Source organism: Myiozetetes cayanensis, unplaced genomic scaffold (assembly GCF_022539395.1).
Source record: "Myiozetetes cayanensis isolate MyiCay16 unplaced genomic scaffold, myiCay2020 scf1, whole genome shotgun sequence".
Lineage (NCBI taxonomy): Eukaryota > Metazoa > Chordata > Aves > Passeriformes > Tyrannidae > Myiozetetes > Myiozetetes cayanensis.
The window spans coordinates 115,212,484-115,230,856 of record NW_026086604.1 but is presented as its reverse complement, the minus strand read 5'-3'; the positions used below and the strand labels follow the sequence as shown (position 1 = coordinate 115,230,856).

The 18,373-nt window shown below is 36.3% G+C and overlaps 1 protein-coding gene across 5 annotated transcripts in view; it reads right to left on the bottom strand.

Moving 5' to 3' along the window:
• The window catches only part of TBC1D5 (TBC1 domain family member 5), a 315,237-nt gene that overhangs the window by 105,367 nt on the left and 191,497 nt on the right, over positions 1-18,373 (bottom strand). For all 5 annotated transcript variants that reach the window (XM_050307600.1, XM_050307606.1, XM_050307620.1 and 2 more), the window contains one exon: positions 15,716-15,888. In XM_050307600.1, coding sequence (XP_050163557.1) covers positions 15,716-15,888 — 173 coding nt within the window. The remainder of the gene's footprint in view (positions 1-15,715; positions 15,889-18,373) is intronic.

Genomic DNA, 18,373 nt, shown 5'->3' with positions numbered 1-18,373 from the left:
ACACTTACACTAGCTTAAAAGTAGTGTATTTTCTTCCATGTTCAAAATCATTTAAACTATTACTCCTGTTGCTTAAAATCTTTATTACAAAGAAGTTGCTACCTCAGAATTTGTTAATAAATTAACAAAAGCTTATCTCCAGCGATTCGAGTTCATATCAAACACAGATCGTATCTATGATGACATATTATAAATAGTCAACAAAACCAGATATACTGACATTTCTCATGGCACCTCTCCCGCCCTACCTAAGAGTCATAACTATTTCCCCTAATAAAGAAATACAGCGTTTGGTATCTGACAGAAAAAGGCTGTTTACCCATGAAGTCAGATTCTTTTTTGCAATCGGTAATCAATGCAGAAACTGAAGTTTTATATAAAAGAAGAGATACAGAAGGACAGGAATATTGGAGTTTTTACAAACAGATCAGGCCTTTATTACCAGCAAGCTCCATTATGGATTTGTGAGCTTTGTAAGCCAAGCTCCCCCAAGTGTAATTAAATTTTTATTTATAATGTGTTTGTGACTGTTAACTTCATGTTGCCTCTGCTTGTTCCCCCCACCAAATCCAATGTGAAATAGTATTCCACATTTACTGCTGCAGAGAGCGATGCTTTATTCAGTTGCTGAATTCATCTCTAGCCTTATAAGAGATGAGAAGTACAAATAAACATACTGTGTATTATTTATACACAAACACCCGTGTCTTTAAGCACAGATATATACATACACCCTCCTGCATGCAGACGCTCTAAGCCAAAACTGAGGACAAAAGAAGTACACGTCAGTTAAAATTGAACACATGTGAGCAAGCATCACTTTTTTTCCTACCAAGAGCACTATTTATCACATATTTATATTGTGGAGAGACAGGAAAGCTTCAGTAAGACAGGGCGATGCAGCACTGCAGAGCACATTTTATGCCGCAAGCCATGTCTGAGATTAGTGTAAATGTACCAGGAAAAGGTTCTAAACTCCAACAAAGCTGGCATCTACGCTTTATTTTTTGTTCATTTATGAGGAGGACTTCATGAAAAAGCCCTCTGACTCCAAGAATGTATTTTTTATTTTTTGTATTAACTCTATTTCTGCTTTCATTTAGGTATTACCCTCTGGTACCAATACTTATATAAAAAAAAGAAGCTTAATATAAGTAACCACAGGAGGATCTCTTCTCCCCTTGAAAAACTGCAAATAAAGATGTCAGCTATTGAGTATATTTGTGGCGTCTCCAGCAGCTGCTGTTAAATACCAGCTGGTCTAGCTGATTAAAATTACCTCCGAGTTGGTATTATAAAGATGCCTGGGCAGCGTTGCTGTATTAATGGATTATTGAGTGAGCGATGAAAACCTTGGCCAGCTGATGCGTTTTATTACAGATAGGCTTTATGATGTGTAATCACTGTAATTTTTATAACTAGAGGAAATGGGAAAAGAGAAGAACCTTCTTTCTCCCCGTACTCATACTGAAATCAGTTAAACCAGATTTTTTTTTTTTTTTGCCAGTCTGTTACTTAGGAGTTAGCTAAATAATTTGGGGTTTAATAGTTTCTGCATATGTAAGACTTTATTCACATGTACATATTTGCAAAGAGTGAGAAACTATATTCAAGGCTACCCTGTATTTACCTATTTTACATATGTTTAGGTTTACACATTGCGTATTTATTTCATCCTTTGACTACCAGGAAAGTGCTGCAACTGGCCATGCGAGATAAACCCTTGTGCATTATTTAATGACTGAACTACCCTGCAAACACACCTTATATTCTCCAGGTTCAGCAATTCAAGCGGTGGGGTCTTATGTCTGGTAGCTCCCTATCTCCTCCCTCCCACATTTTCCTCCCCTTGCAGCAAAACCTCCATGCACTATGTCCTTTAACAGTCTCTTAAACTTTTTCCCCCTTACTAACCACATATTTACCATGTTGCCTTGTCTTCTGATGGTAGTTTAGTTTTCTCCCAAACTGTGCTAATTATGAAAATCATGTAACTGCTACCAGTTTTTAGGATTTAACAAAAAAATGACTGGGCACTTGGAAGATTCATATATATCAGAGAAATATTTTATTATAGATGACTCCTCTTGTGAGGTGATTCAGCAGCCAAGCCACATGCCACCTACTGAAAACATCTCAAGAGAAAATACTGCAATTTTTTTCAAAAATGGATGAACACCAAAAGCTAAATATGGTAACTGAAATTTTTCAATGGAATGGGAACTGGTGAAATGTAAAAAAAAGTAAAATTTAAAAAAAGGCCTAAAAAAACCTCTTAAAACTCTCTTAAGGAAACATAGCATTGCTTATCTTTTTCCAGAGTAGATGATTAATATTAACACTTCCACAAAGTTTAGAATGCAATTCTCTATAATGTTCAAAACCTGATAAAAGTTACAAAATTTGATAGGACCCTATGACATATAGCTGGGTATTATTCCAGCCCATTAAGTTTAGAGATAAATTTTTGGGAGATGCTACTACACCACATACATTCACCTGCAAACTATTGAGAATTTTTTACTCAGGCTGGTGGAGTTTGTTAAAGGCAAGGATTTTACAATGCACAATTTCTTTTTATTTAAAGGTGTGTCTTAGAAATAAGTTTTTGTCCATCCAAGAGCAAAATCACCTAGGTGCTCTCCTTTCTTCACACCAGTAGAACCTAAGCTGTCTTATGGTGTGTTTCCAAATCCAACACCTGATAATCTGAATATGTGATATACATCTCTGACAAATCACCTCCCTGCTCTGAAACACTTCTGCACTGCCATGACTAGCTGTTCAAATGATGATGCTTAGCTGTCTGTACAAGGACGGAGAAAAGCATGTTTCACCAGGTAGGGATGTTGTGGATAAACAGAGGCCTTTCCACTCTTCCTAATTTCATCATTTCCTTATGGAACATTTACGTTGGAAAAGACCTCCAAGATCATCGAGTCCAACCATTAACCCAGCACTGCCGAGTCCACCACGAAACCATGTCCCTAAGTGCCACATCTACATCTCCCTTAAATACCTCCAGCGATGGTGACTCCACCACATCCCCAGGCAGCCTGTTCCAATGCTTGACAAGCCTTTCAGAGAAGGAATTTTTCATAACGTGAAAGCAGAACATCTGAGCAGGGGTAAGGCAGATGGGCAAAGCCATTAGGACAGGTCAAGGAGTAACGTGTAAGGTGAAACTGCATGTACTCATAATTGTGACAGTCCGAAGCACCTCTGCTTTGGGCCATGCCACATGCAGGAGGCAGAGCTGCAGCCAGCTGCTCACAGGGGCATCACCATCAGCACCTGCCCTGTCTCCATTTTACAGTTCCAGCCCAAGTGGACCCTGCAGTCAGAAACCTCTTTTGGGATGTAGGTGCATTTTCACATTTGTTCCAATAAAAAACCAAAATGAAATAACAAATAGTGATGGTTTTGGTTTGGCAAAAACCCCCACAGTTCCTATTTTCTCACACCATGTGACTTTCTTCCCTCTGCCTGGAGCCAACCAAAGACCTGCAGTTTGCTGCCACAAGTGGAAAACAACCTAGAGAACGGTTGTCTGTCCAAACTCTTTTCTGTCTTTTTTTTTTTCCTCCTTCTTTTTTTTTTTTTTCCTGTGGTGCATTCCATACACTACTGTAAAAGCATTTATGCCTCGGGCATAGCTCACACCCCCAACCACACAGCCCACTGATACTGCTGCTTAGGCTTGGGTTTACTGCTGTGCTGATCCGGCCGGGGCCGGAGCTGCTGTTTCCTAAGGAATCTGCTGGCACGACTTGCCTTGCCCCAGCCCTGGCCCAGGTTTCAGGTGGTGGCTGCTAAGTCACCAGGATCCCAGCTCAAATCTCCCAAGGGGATGGGGAAATTCAGCTTCTCTGGGCTCTCTGGCTGCATATTTTTCATGCATTGAGTGAATTTCCATATTGAGCAACCCTCATAAGAATAAGTGATAAACCCATCCTAAATCTGCAGTGCTACGAGGCTCTGTGGCTATTCCTGTGCTGAGCCACATTTAACATGCAGCACAGAGAGGTGTCTCCTTTGGATCTAACCACGGATGAACTGGGTAGTGGTGAAGAATAAACAGAGTTAGAGTGGGAAAAAAACATCTGAGAGAAGAGGAAGATATAGTCATGGCTGAGACACAGTGCAAACGTGAAACACTCCAAGTTTCCCACAGAAGGACTACTTGAAGCAAGATTTAAATCGCTGTCACCCATGGGGATCCACACAAAGACATCCAACTGGAAGCACTGAAAAAGTAAATTACTCTATCTGAGAAGAAAAAATTAAAGGAAGGCAATTCACTAAATGCTAGAATTATTACAATATGCTAAACAAATATCTTTGCATTTGTAGTAAATACATATACATTGATAAGCTCTGAATTAATGGTCAATTTAACACGCATGCTAAATTCTACACAAAACAAGATTCTTAATTCACTTGGGTTAATAAACATAAAATTCTGATAATTACAGATACAATAATGTCATATGAGCACTTTAAACATATGCTGTGGGAATTAAATCCTGGCTATTCCTGCCCACTAAGGACCAGTTTTTAATCTTCGATGCATGATATGTAGTAATGGATTTTACGAGTTGACTTTTTTAAATTTGATGATCAGGTTAATGAAATTTATAATGATATTTTTCACACCAAGTTCAAAATAGTAGTTAACTCCTTGGCAGAGGAATTCAGATTGGTCATGTAATGGATGTACCAGCAACTGCTGATGTGAAAGGATTAATCATCATTTTAGACTTTTATTAAATTAGATAAAATGGGATAGGCATGAATCAGAATATATAGCAATTAATCACTGGACTTTATTGAGTCTTTTAAAAATCTTATTTGCTCCTGAGTTGACAACTAATCTAGGACATTCTGTACCAGTTTGACAAACTCTCCAGATAATGACTGTGACTAGAACATTAATAATATCATAATTTAACAAAAAATATTTATGCTCTATGTAACGTATTTTTTTTAGCATGTGTGGATGCTAAGGAAAATATCCCCATCTTGGTCATGCCACAATATCGCAATTCAGCTCATTTTTTTGCTATTGAAATATTTTGCTTTATTTGGAAATTTAGTTAATGGATAGACCAGCATGCACAGATGACCAAAGTTTTTGGTAGAACAGTTAATGTAAACTGTTACAGCTATACACACTAGAATTGCTAGAAAATAAAAATTACTAAACTTCTGAAGTTTATTTATTGATCACTGAGAACCACCCCAGTTAAATTACCATAAACCTCAACATCACAACAACTACTAATCCAGCTAATAGGAATTAAGGGAGATGGAAGATACATAATAAGCATCTGGGGGATATGGAATTTATCCCATGAGTGTAGTAAAGAGCTCATAATTTAAGAGTGCCAAAACCCAAGTGCATCATGAAGGTCTTTCCTCACAAGTGACATTAATTGCATATCCCACAGATGCTTATTACATATTCTATTTATACCTCTGAGAAGAAAAATATTCGTTTAAAGTTTAAAGGTTTAGTACTGCTTAAACACAATGTAACACAGCTGTCTCATGATGTCACAGGGAATATCAAAGGCTGCAGCACAGAGTCATAATGTAAGAAATAGTTTAGACAGAAGATAAATCAGGGGATGTGTTTCGGTGTGAAGAGTCCCAGAGCTCAGATGCACAGTAAAGCAGTACGTATAACGAAGTACTTTAGTTGGATTTGGGATTGCACCATTAAAAAGGTTTTTCTTATTACAGCTATTGAAATAAGAAAAAGGAGAATTAAATCTATTTCAATTCTTTTAAACAATTTTTCAATAAGTAGCATGTCAAACCACTAATACTGATATATGAATTGCTAAGGTCAAAGATACAATTATCTTTTCTACCGCTCAGTCTGTACAAATATAAATGTTTATAGATTTAAAGCACACTGGTATGCTGAAAATTTTCTGTGAGAACTGGTTATATTTTCTTTCGTTGACTGATTACTCTTTCATGATTTCTTTCACAGGTAAGTAAAGCAATGAGAATTCTCTGATTTAGGATACCCCATATACTTCTACCTAATTGTACTTGAATTATTAAAAAACCCTGAACCTGATATTAATGGTTTTGCACATCATTCCTACATGTACTTGTTAGGAAAAATGGAATAAACTGCAAAGCCCAAGATAAACTCTAACAGTTCACACAATATTTACTGATAAAAGCTGTAAAACAGCAAACGACTGTGTTTAGATGTTGTGTGGAATTTTAATTTAAACACTGTAACAATGTTTAATATAAAACATAGTACACAGTTCTGCTGCTGCACTGCACGTGGGGGTATATGTATAGATTCAAAGTACCAAAATATTTTTTACTAACTTATCCACTTCTGCTAATAAAAACCTGGTAGCATTACTGGTAGGATTAACAGTAATCAGAAGCAGGGAGAGTTTCACTATTGTATAGCTTATTACATTATATTATATTGTGAACCTAAAACACAGAAAAGATGAAATTTCTTTTCTCTCTCCCCTTTCTCAATACCAAGAGCAAAAGATATTGCTTGTATGGCATTCAAAGATCATTTTACTGGACACTTTTTCAGACTCAAGTACATAAAATGTATGAAAAGTAATCAAAGGAAATATGCTAACGTGGTCCCAATTTCAAATAAGGTGATAAAAAGTAAAGAAAAGCAGATCATTAAAAGTGACTGATGACAGTGTAAAGGTCTATGATAGGCAATGTTCTCTCAGGGACTTCTCAAGCTGATGTTATATTGGGTAATGACACTTTGCTTTGAAATTTGGGAAGAATTACTGTTCTGCTGCCAATACATTCAATACTGAGTAGCAAGGTCTAGGTGCATCCACTGCCTTTTTTCCTTAATAAACAGTGCTATCTGGAAATTCAAGGGAATCATCACTGGAAGTTGATCTCAACCATCTCAAATGGTATGTTGAGTGTTTTCAGAGGAAGAAAACAGAAGAGGAGTGCCCCTGGCTTTCTGTAAAAATTCAAACATGACTCATTCACTGATTTCAAAACATGTATTGGAAACCAGTTCTTATCTGCTTTTGTTCTTTTTCACTAGACCAATTCTATTTTGCAATGTTGTGCACAGATTTTCTCTTCTTGCTATATCTGTGGAAGCTTCATGCTAAGTTATGTAACTTAACCCTTTAGGGCCTTGTGTTATTACATTTAGTACAAGCAGTGATGAAATAGTCTCCCCATTTTTACAGCATTAGTTTTGGTGAAATAATTCTATTCTTAGAAATGTTTCTCAAACATAATTTCTCATGCTTTACCTAGACTAAAATATTGTGAATTCATACAATATGCAAAAGTTACACAAAATTGTGCACCCTAATTAACAGCACTACACTTGAGCAACCTATTCCTGTGACCTGTGTTAATGGATTTTATTTTTCAGATATGGATGGCTTGCTTTAATATTTCATAGGATACTCTTAAAAATTTTTGCTCAAAACCACATCAGAACCAGAAAAGATACTCAAGGCATGCACCTATTTGGAACAAGGTTTTTTTTTAATTGATGAAGCTTCTACAACTCTAGTAAGATGTTGGAAAGAGGTTCATAAGGTCAGAGAACTACTATCCAGCTCACCCAGTTAAAAATTAGGACAGACTGTTGCATTATTTTCAAGGCAGGATATTTTCCTGTTGCACAGACCTCCAATGCTGTCATTCCAATGCAGTATCTTTCCAACTCAAGAACTCCCAATAAAACAACTGCCAGAGAAGATTTAGAACATATAACTCGAATTATATACGTTGCCAGCAGAATTCTCCACTTTTCAACCCCAGCCCCTTCAGCTCAGTCTGTAACATCTGGTTAGACTGAAGGGTGAGGAGAGCACAGTCCATAGGAGTAGAAATGGCTATCCAAGAACTATGTTTGGTATCTGAAGTGGAAACAAGAGGCAGACTGACTTGACTACCTGGTAAACTATTACTTTGGTAGGGAGAAAAGGCAAAAAGGAAGCATTCTTCCCAGTGCTGACACTATACTGCCTTTCATTTTCCCAATTAACTGCATTCTACTGGGCAATCAGATGCCTTTAGAGAAAACGCAGAGTGGCCATATTCCTACAGAATTACCATTTCACTAATTTTCAACAACATTTTCATTAGGGATGAATTGTGGTTTCAGGATATAATTTTCTGCTAAAACTAAGGACTCGGATGAAAATGACCCCAAAGAGTTAGATGATTAACATGTCCTCCTAGGCCAAGAGAGATTCAGAGTGAAGACTGTTATCCCTGAAGCTGTCATCCCACATCTTAAGGCAGTTCACTAACTATTGCTTTTTTCTCAAATGCCATTCCTTGTCATCCTTCTCCCCATCCATGAAAATCCAAAATGGCCTAGTTTGTTCTGACATGGAATAATGAAAAAATACGAAAAACTTTTTAAATAAATTTAATGAAATTTATCTCCTCTGCTTCCACCAGGCCTATGTTATGCATTTAAGTATTTCATGGTAATTTTTTTAAAGATTTCAAACAAAATCATCTTATCTGCACTACCCACTAGATCCCAGTTGTGGTAACTTCTAAATTTTACAATTTAGGCATTAAATTGTGTTTACTATCTCTTGCTACTGCTCTTGTTGAGGCTTTTCTTTGCATTCTAGCAGAGACTCCTCTTTCTGTGGTTCTTTTTTATGTGTATCAAGATGATGCAAAAGATTCTGAGGGTGAACTTCAGCCTGTATTAGTCTTCAGACTACCTCTGGGTACTGACTTTTACCTTAAGAACCAATGACAGGATGATCTTTCCCTACTGGATGGTGCACATGCTTCTCTTCATTACTTCATTATAATTTCTAGAGGTGTGTCTTCACAGGAAAATGAAGGGCTTGTTAGTCACATGTGTTTGCACGTACCATACTAACTTGATTCAGACAGACAAGGTAATAATAAGCAGTGAGGATGAAGCACTGGTTAACCAAACCATGAAATATCCACAGGCCTGGATTCTACAGGAAATGCTTTGGTTACTATCAAATGCTTAAGTCCAAAGTGCTGTATTTTGCCTCCTAACATCATGTCAACACGGACACGTTGGCACAGTTCCATTTCCTAGGCATATGCTGAGATAATTACTTTCTGCAACAGTTCCTTGACCCACTTATTGCCCTTTTTGTACCAATTTCCAACATGAGTTTTCTAAACTAAGTTCCATGTCATTGAAAGAAAGAAAATGATGCACTAAACAGTACTGGTTAACCTGAAGAGTTGATGTGATTTAAGTAAAAAGAGAGCAAAGGAGAAGTAAATACTTGATATATGGCACCTTATATTCCTTACTAGAGTAGAACTTCTCCATACATTGTTCTGTTTCTACAGTCAACAGCTATCGTCCACGTAAGTAAAAGAAAAAAAAAGACAAAAGCAGCCTTCCAAACTTCCCTCTATATCCTCCCACTAAATTCACCACAGATTTCAGAAGATACTAATTCTACCAAAATCCACTGATCTCTAAGCCTACTGATGTTTGGATGCCACCAGACTTTTTTTTTAAGGGTATGTGACAAAAGTCAAAATGGAAGCTTTCTTGCCTGTTTCCTTCCCAGATAAAGATAATTCCCTGTATTTTATATGGGAAGCACATCACCTGCACCAAGGAGCAACAAAATGACAAATCTGCATTCCATCCTCACAGACATCCAGTACTACTCATTATCATCTCAGCACATAATTATGCAGCAGGAGAGTAAAACTCTGACGAACACTTTTGACACCTCAACCAATCCTTCGTTCTGTTTATAGAGTGGGCTTTTACATTATTTATATGTTAAAACCTTAAGTCAAAGGTATGACTAAAATACTGTTTGTGACAGTTGGGTAAAAGGATAAAATTGGAAGTTCATCACACTGTAATTTTCAACCTAATACACAACAAGATGCAGCACAAAATCAAATCTACATTTTTTCAGTCAATTTACTAGAAAGCTTTCTTGAGAAACTCAACAATGAGGAACAGATATCATTTAAGAACATGAAAGGGTGAGTAGCCTCACTTCAAAAGAGGAAAACTCTAGCTTCTAGAGTTAAGCAGGATTTGCTTCCTGCCTGAAGGTAAGACACCTACCCCGATCTTCTGGGGTATCTGTTTCATCTAAATGAGGATTGTCCTCATTTATTTTCACAGAGGAAGTAAGCTGAATTAGTAAATCATCATTGCAGTACAACTGGTATGTCAACAGTAGGTGAGGTAATCCCTGTCTGCATCAAAATACACTGTAGTTTTCTAAAGTAGGTCTAGATGTGTTTCCATCTGTCACCTAACTTTCAACTTAGAGGTTTCTTCTTACAATACCTTCTTCACTATGCAAGATAGAATTCATAGTAAAGTCTTCAGATGTCTGAGTCAGCCCCCAAAAGCTCTATCTAAAAATTCAGTAGACTGTATCTCTTAATTTGTGGGACCAACAGCGGACAGTAACCTTTCTTAAAAAGGTTTGTTCATCTGGCATTAAATCCTTAACAAGCTCTCTACTGACATAGCTGGGATATATATTCCATTAAAATCTGTTTTATAGATAATGCTTTGTTTAAAGTCAAACAGAAAATAAGTACTGGAAAATATCAGCAATTCCAGATATTAAGTTCAGGATTAATTTGGTCCTGGACATTCAAATGAGAATTATTACAGTGTCCAGAAAGACTCTGTATTTGCTTAGTCATAGCCATTGCTATATACTCACTTATTTTAATAGCAAGGCCAGATTTTGGTGGTTCCCCTACTTACAGGCACAATAGCTCAAAGTTGCTTTCATTATAATTGCTGTCCAATTGATTGATGACACTGGATTAAAAGCTACAGAGGAAATGTAATGGGTTTGGACCATGCCATATATTATCTCATTTCTTTTCGTTGAAGTGTGAGAATCCAAAATAAACTCAGGCATCCTAAATGATCTGTAAAGTTCTCCTTAGCAAGACTGATCTTTGATCTACCTTTTCTGTAGATCATGAAGAGTTCTTATGCTTGTGAGTAGTGGGATTTTTTTTTTTCCCAGTACAATGACGATGATTTATGTTCCTTTACTACACAGGTAAAATCCTTTAAATTCTTCCTCCAGAGACCAATTTGATTATAGAAAAGAATACTGCCTGGTACCACAATGGCATGGGCAAGAAACTAAAACAGGTGGATGCCCCACAGCAGTGCTCATAGCAAAGCAACTAAGAATAGTAATAATGGAGCAGCACATCTGCTGTTGACTTTACCGTAACATAACCTTTCCAATGCTATCTTCAAATCTACACTCATGTCTGGTTTCCCCTGCAACTTAAGTTTGTATCCTTCTCTTTTGTTTTTTATTTCTTTGCTTCACGAGATAGGCTTCTTCTTGAAGTATAATGGTGGTACCAGCCTAAAGGGCTGAAACTGCATCTCGAACCGCAGTAGGCAGTGTGTCTGTCTGATTGATCATCATAAAGCAGAGTGGCAGCAGGAGGCAAAGTCATCGGAGCTGAATGTTCTAAGAAGGCCATTTTTGCACTGAGATTAAGCTACCATGAAATATTTACGCTCACTTCTGCATGTGCTTTATTGTCTGTTGGATATGTGCTTAGAAAGAGTTTGCTTTACCAATATAATACTGTCATCACTGTTATGATGCACAAGCTAGTGACTTTATGCCAACAGTTAATTTTTGTTCTTAAATAAAGCTTTTTATGCTTATGCCTTGTCATTATCTTTCTGTGTATTATTTCTATACAACTGTATAATATATATTTACATCATCTGGCTGTACTTATCGCACACAGTTCTATGAGAAATTCATTTGATGCAATATAATTCACCCTCAGTACATAAAATAAAGTAGTAATAATGATATTATATGGGACTTTTCCAATTGATTCACCTTTTCAGTGAAATGTAAAAGAAGTCCCCTATTAGAAATTACTTTAAATGGAAGAAAATGTCCTAAAATACAGGTATATGAAGATTTTCCTTAAACCCTGTCTTTTCAAGCTGAGAGCACAACCTGCTTAATTTGTCACTGCAAAGACTGTCCACTGCAGAAAATGCAGAATGGTTTTGCAATAATTATTTTGTACTTCAACATGAATTAGATGTAAGGGTCAAAGAAATTAACATCAGAGTACCATTTAATCTAGGACATTAATCATTGTTAACTCATCTAATTTTACAATTAAACTGAATATTCAATCTGTCAACCCTTCAGAGTATCCAATCTTTTTTGTTCAATCTTAGAATTTTTTTATTTTTATTTAGATAAAAGTTTATTACCAGGAAGCATGTCACTGAACTGTTAATGTAATCAATTCCATTTTATTTTCAAGCCATTCTTGTACTTTACTTCACAAAGTACAAAATTGGATATGATTAGATAATTATTACAGTTTGGTTAGACTGTACGCTATTCACAGTGCTACCAGGAACACGAAACAATGTTATTCTCCAAAACATTATCTTGGGGTCCAACAACAAGCTAGAGACATGGCAAAGAAAGAAGAGGGAAGAAACGATAAGGCACAAAGCCTTTATCTCTGTATTGCTAGTTCCATTTCGGCTGGTATTAATAGCAGCTGAATAATTATCACAGGGATAAGCAGCAGCTGACTGCAAGTGAATGAAAGTACGGTCTCACAAAATTTCCAGCTACAGAAATTCCTGTGGTAAGGCTGCTACTGTCTACGATACCAAGTTGAACAACCAGAGCACAGAAATACAGCATAGCCAGGACCCCAGGATAGCTTGCTATACCTAACAGGGTTCTCTTCCTGATCAGCAATGAAATGAGATAGGCTGCTAACGTGAACTCTGTTCACTGATGCTCTCTGGAAGATAAGGCAATCTACTGCCTTGAGCTAAAACTTCAAAACATAAACTACCCAGAGAAAAGACTTCTCAACTGGCAGCACCTCCCAGCGTGCAGCCTGGCACACCTGACTGAGGCTAATGACGCTGCAGGTTGCAGAGGACTAACTGAGGAAGAAAAACCAAAGATTTTTCACATGGATATGATGCACACACCGAGTACACTTTTCCACAAAACCATCATACAACCTTTGCACTACTGGGCAGCAATGACAACTAACGAGTCGTACCACACTTACTGCATAACCTCAGGAAGAGTATAACCACATTTTATTTTAGAGGACAGTTTCTGAACATGGAAATGTACAACCCAGTAGGGTACCTGACCTCCCAGCAGAACAAGTTTCGCTAGTGTTTGAAAAATAGAAAGAAGTATTTGTAAACATCAAAGGATGGAATCGGCTGTATGAAAATACAAAGAATTGTTTCTATCTTGCCCCAGAAGGTTATAGAAGGATGCAAAGTATAAAATACTACATTTTAAAATAAGTAAACTGGATAACTTGCTCAGTTTAGAGGAGACTGCCATTAAACACAAGCCTTTCATGTTGATCCTCTTCTCCAGGAATGTCATAATATCTTTTGAGGAGAGATCCCAGTCTTCCTTCTACCATTTGTATATTTTTTGAGTGATATCAAGGCTGACAGATGAATATTTATTATTGGCAAATCCAACAAACTTCAGCAAAACAATAAACTTCAACAAAAAACTCACATAAATTCTGCACTTGGGTTAGGTTTAGCAATTATTAATAACCTATCTTGTTTAAGAAATGCTGTTTCTAGTTCAAGAAATGCTAAATACGGGAAAAGATCCAGCATCTGAGACTGTCAGCTGGCTCACTACTGGAAATTACTACTCTGAAGCATTCAGACATCATTAAAAGTGAGAATAATACAACAAGTCATGTTCCTTTCCCTTTCTTTTTCTCCTGTCCTCTATACTAAATCAGAAATCAGAGAAGGATATGACCTCACAGGCAACCTACTTTCTTCTTCTGCCAGTGCAGACTCCATCTCTACGATACTACCCATTTCTGAGAGCTTTTCAAAGACTGTCTTTAAACTATTCTGATGGTTTTTCCTTTGTTAATTTTGATAAATTATTTTACAGTCTAACAGCTCCCTGTAAGTCAGGTTTTCCTGATAGTCAGCCTAAAGCTTTCTCTCATAATTCATTCTCTTAACTGTAAATGTCTGTATTCAGATTCAGTTCTATTTATGCCACACCAGACTGCATCGTTCTTCTGTTATTATAATGTTATGTTTTGAGCTAAAGTATAATTTTTTCTTTCAACTCTTTCTCTAAATGAAAGGCACAATCTTAAACTAAAGTGAATACCTACACTACAAATTATTTTTGCCCCAAAATATCTGTTTGCAAATTTCTGAGATTTATCTTATTTTATTTTCTGTTTGTTTTCATGAGCCTTCATAAAAAAGAAACACAGTCTTTTTGTTTTCCTTGATATTTACACTGTATACTTATTCATTACTACCCTGAAGATCATTAAGGATGCTTGCTTTCTCTTCCAGATTAGTGAAGATATTAAGAAAATACACAACACTACACTACGCAAAAAATATTGTAATAGGACAGCCTGTCCTCTACATACTTTTAATACCTTGAGTTTATTTGTTTATTTTTCCTCTACCTGTAACCCATACCTATAAAATGTATTTAAGTAAGTTGTGTAGAATTACATTTATCTTCCTAATATAAGTTATTAATAAATCTGGGACTGCCACTTGGTCTTAGTTCAACTCTTTTCTTGAGAGTATACTATGTTGCAGCATTTTTTTATTTTATGGTAACATCAAATTAGACTTCAGTGTTAAGTATTGCAGTTATGGCCTGACATTTACACAGTCATCTTTTCCTTCTTCTTCCACATTCTCTATTGAGATGTTATATTTAATCCACAATTACATTTAGAAATTCACACCTATAAATGATTTCTTTTCACTTAAGGCAAAGCCAATCTTACTTTAAATCACTGCAAAAAATAATTAAAAAAGTGTCATTTTTCTGTCACTGCAACTGCACATATGGCTTGCTATCTCCTTAAGGAATGATCAAACTGAATCAAATGTCTTAAAATTCCAAACAATGAAGGCAAAATGTTTCTTCAAAACCACAGTCAGTTCATAGTTACTCATGGTTTGTCCAAGTTGCACACTGCATTGACCCAGACTGACTATAGCAGCCATAAGTGGTTTGGATTCAGTGCAGCATAAACACATGGATAAGGCCACATGCAAAGTCACACCAGGCCCAATAAGACCCCGTGGAATGGGAGAACCAGCAGACTAGATATGAAGCAGCTTAATGGACAAAGAACTACTGGGGATTCCTTGGTACAAAGATAATTTATTATATCTGTGCCTTAACTTTTCACTGCTCTCCCCACTCCTCCCCCTATTATTAGTATCCAAACCCCCATTATCACAATAGGGAAAAGTTCACTGATATTGAACTGGTGATAAACTTAAGTAAATAAACCGCTCAATGCTAATAATTTTTTTGTGTCCTATTATCCCCTCTGTTCTCATAGGAAAACTGCAGGTAGACTACGTACTTGACTCAGTATGTAGATACAGACTGCAATGGGAGTCTTCATCAGGGTCTCAAATATGTAGCTGAATGGACCTTGGCTGCTCTGGGAATGCCACTGTCACAAATGCAACACTGGGGTGTCATTTACTGTAATGCCGCAAATCAAATAAGTTCTAAGAGGTAATTCTTTTTAGTCCCATTCCTCTAATCCAAAATTTAAGGGGAAAAATGTCCTAATATAATGAAACAAAAAGAAAAGGAGGAATTAAATTAAATAAGGCTTTGCCAACACTTACAGGCCATAAATCTGTGGCGCAATTTCCAGTCGGTTCAGATGCATGTACAGCTCAATATCATGTTTCTTCAGCAGATGATCCTGAATTTGGTTTACCTTTGCTACAATAGCAATAGATGGGCCTAAGTCCTGTGGCCTTGCAAATGGCATAGGTGTAATCATCACATCTTTCTCCTGCAGACACAGAAAAGAGTGGGAAAAAAAGAACATCCCATGAAGATTTATTGTCTAAAGGGATTGTGTACAAGAGATTTCGTTTGTTGCAATCAGTGGTTTCCAAATAAACAGAGTAATAACTCATTTCTTTTAAAACCAAAGAGGAATCTCAAGTATTCACTTCTGTGGAAGGTATTGTGGGATTCCCCTTCCCAGGAATGCCAAGGATTGCCCCTCATTTCTGCACATCAATTTTTATGTGCATGCTTTACTTTTCATGCTCCGACAAAGTGTTGACAGCTTTATTTTAGCTTTAATATCAGCAGACTGAGTAAGTCCAGAACAAAGCAGATGAACAGTAACTCAGTAGAGAATATATGCCCTCAGAGGACAATAAATTGCATACCAAATAGGAAATAACTTCTTTTCAAACAATCCTTTCTAAACAGGCTTCCCTTGCTCAGAATATCTGGTGGCTGTACCTCAAAATCTACACAGCTTTGATAGAGCATTAGAAAATTTTTAAAAGAAGAAAGAAACTGAACAATGAGATGAACTTGATGGTTATAAGGCAGTTGGTTGGACCTACGAGTTGTGCAAACTATGTCACGATCTACAGTATGACAAACACCAAGTGAAAACTAGTGGAGTATTAGCATCCCTGAATATTTATAGTGCTTTAAATTTGTCCTTCTTGCAAAGGAGTGAAAAATTATTGAAAACGAGACAGAACGCTTAGAAAGAAATGCAGCAAGTAATGAATGAACTTGAATAGGAAACATGTAAAAAGAAGGATGAGAAATAAAACAAAACAAGTCAAACCTATCAAGAGAAAAATAGGGGGACAAGGAAATAGAGAATTAAGCTGTCAGAAACAATGTTAAAGTTATAAAAGAGTGAAAATGGGAACAGTAAGAAGAGAAGATTTTTGCAACAACTTTGTTGCATTTTGTCATCGTGATTTCTGATCCAAAACCTTCACTTTAAAAAACAGTTTTGGTTTTCTACCTTTCTGCTCAGTATATTGACACAGAAGCATTATCAAGCTCAAAGGGTTAATAATTTTAGAGAATTCATTACAGTTTAAACTGTTGAAAGATTACTTCACTTGGTTTGATACAGTGAAAATAGCATTATTTTTAACATTTAATAACAAAAAAAAAGTTTGTTTTTGCCATATAAACTATCCTCAAGGTTGTTTCCTGTGGTTAGAGTCCCTTTTCAACCCCATTCTCTCCATATCAGCATGTTAGGAAACAGGAAGGAACCCACCCATACTTCAAAATCATTTACAACATGGTTTAAAAGAGTCAAGTGGGAAGTGAACATTTAATAATTTCTACCAAAAAGCCCACTATTTATGTTGCTCTCCTTTGCTTAAAATATTTTTTGTTAATTATTCCATTTCTGTACTGCAGAAAATATGGTATGATGCTGAGCAGTGATTTCAGGTAAAACGTTTCTATTTAAGGATCTGATTGATTATAAATTGTATCTTAAAATCTGCTTAATTGTTGCATTGCTATGGCAATTGCAGCAAAGGGACTGATCTGTCTATTATAGTGTGGTGGTTTTGCCATGCTATTGTGATACCAAGACATATTCATTTAAGATGATCTAGCAAATCACTTGACGAAAACTCCCTCACACTGTCAAATAAAGCTCAATGAAATGGCACACATTCATTTAAAATCTTTGCTGTTCTAACAAATCAGAATTTAAAATAAAACATTTAGGATCTCAGAGGCTAATAAGCAATGTTGCTACTTAGTTAAATACTGAAGTTCTTCATAGTTGCAGGTATGTTAAGAAAGGATATTTCTCCTACTGTATTTTTAAAATTATTCTATTAACCTCTTTATTACCAAGCTGGTAGCCTTCTTTCTACCTTGATTTTTATTTCTCCATTGTATGGCTATTTCCTATTGTTTCAGATTAATTTTGTTATTTTCGTAGTCATATGCTAGAATGCAAAATACTGAAAATGGGTATCTACTAATCTCCTTCTATTCAGAAACCCACTCTTACAGTATGATATGATAACATTACCTTAACGTTAAATGCCAGTCTATAGTAATTTTTTGCATAAACATATAAATTTATCTTTGAAACTAATCACAGAAGTCTGTAACTGTACTGATTTGTACACTGTATATTCTATCAGTGGCACTCATCTGGGGTATGAACTTTATTCTGGTTTATCTGAGCTAGACTTTAGCTTCACCTTGGCCACTACATGCATTTGTAACTCTGATGACTCAAAAGATCTGTGATTTTAAGCTTTTCTTGATTATACAGAACCTTGTATGCAAATCTCAACATCAGAATCTCTCTACTTATTTGAAGTTCTAATATGAGAAGACTAGCTAGTTACTCAGATTAGTCTTTACATCATTAGTTGCCTGTGGGTTTAAAGCCATCTTCATAAAAATACAAGACAGACTCTTAAACACTGGCTCAAGTGCTGAAAGATTCTGAATATCAAAACTAATGCAAGCTTCCT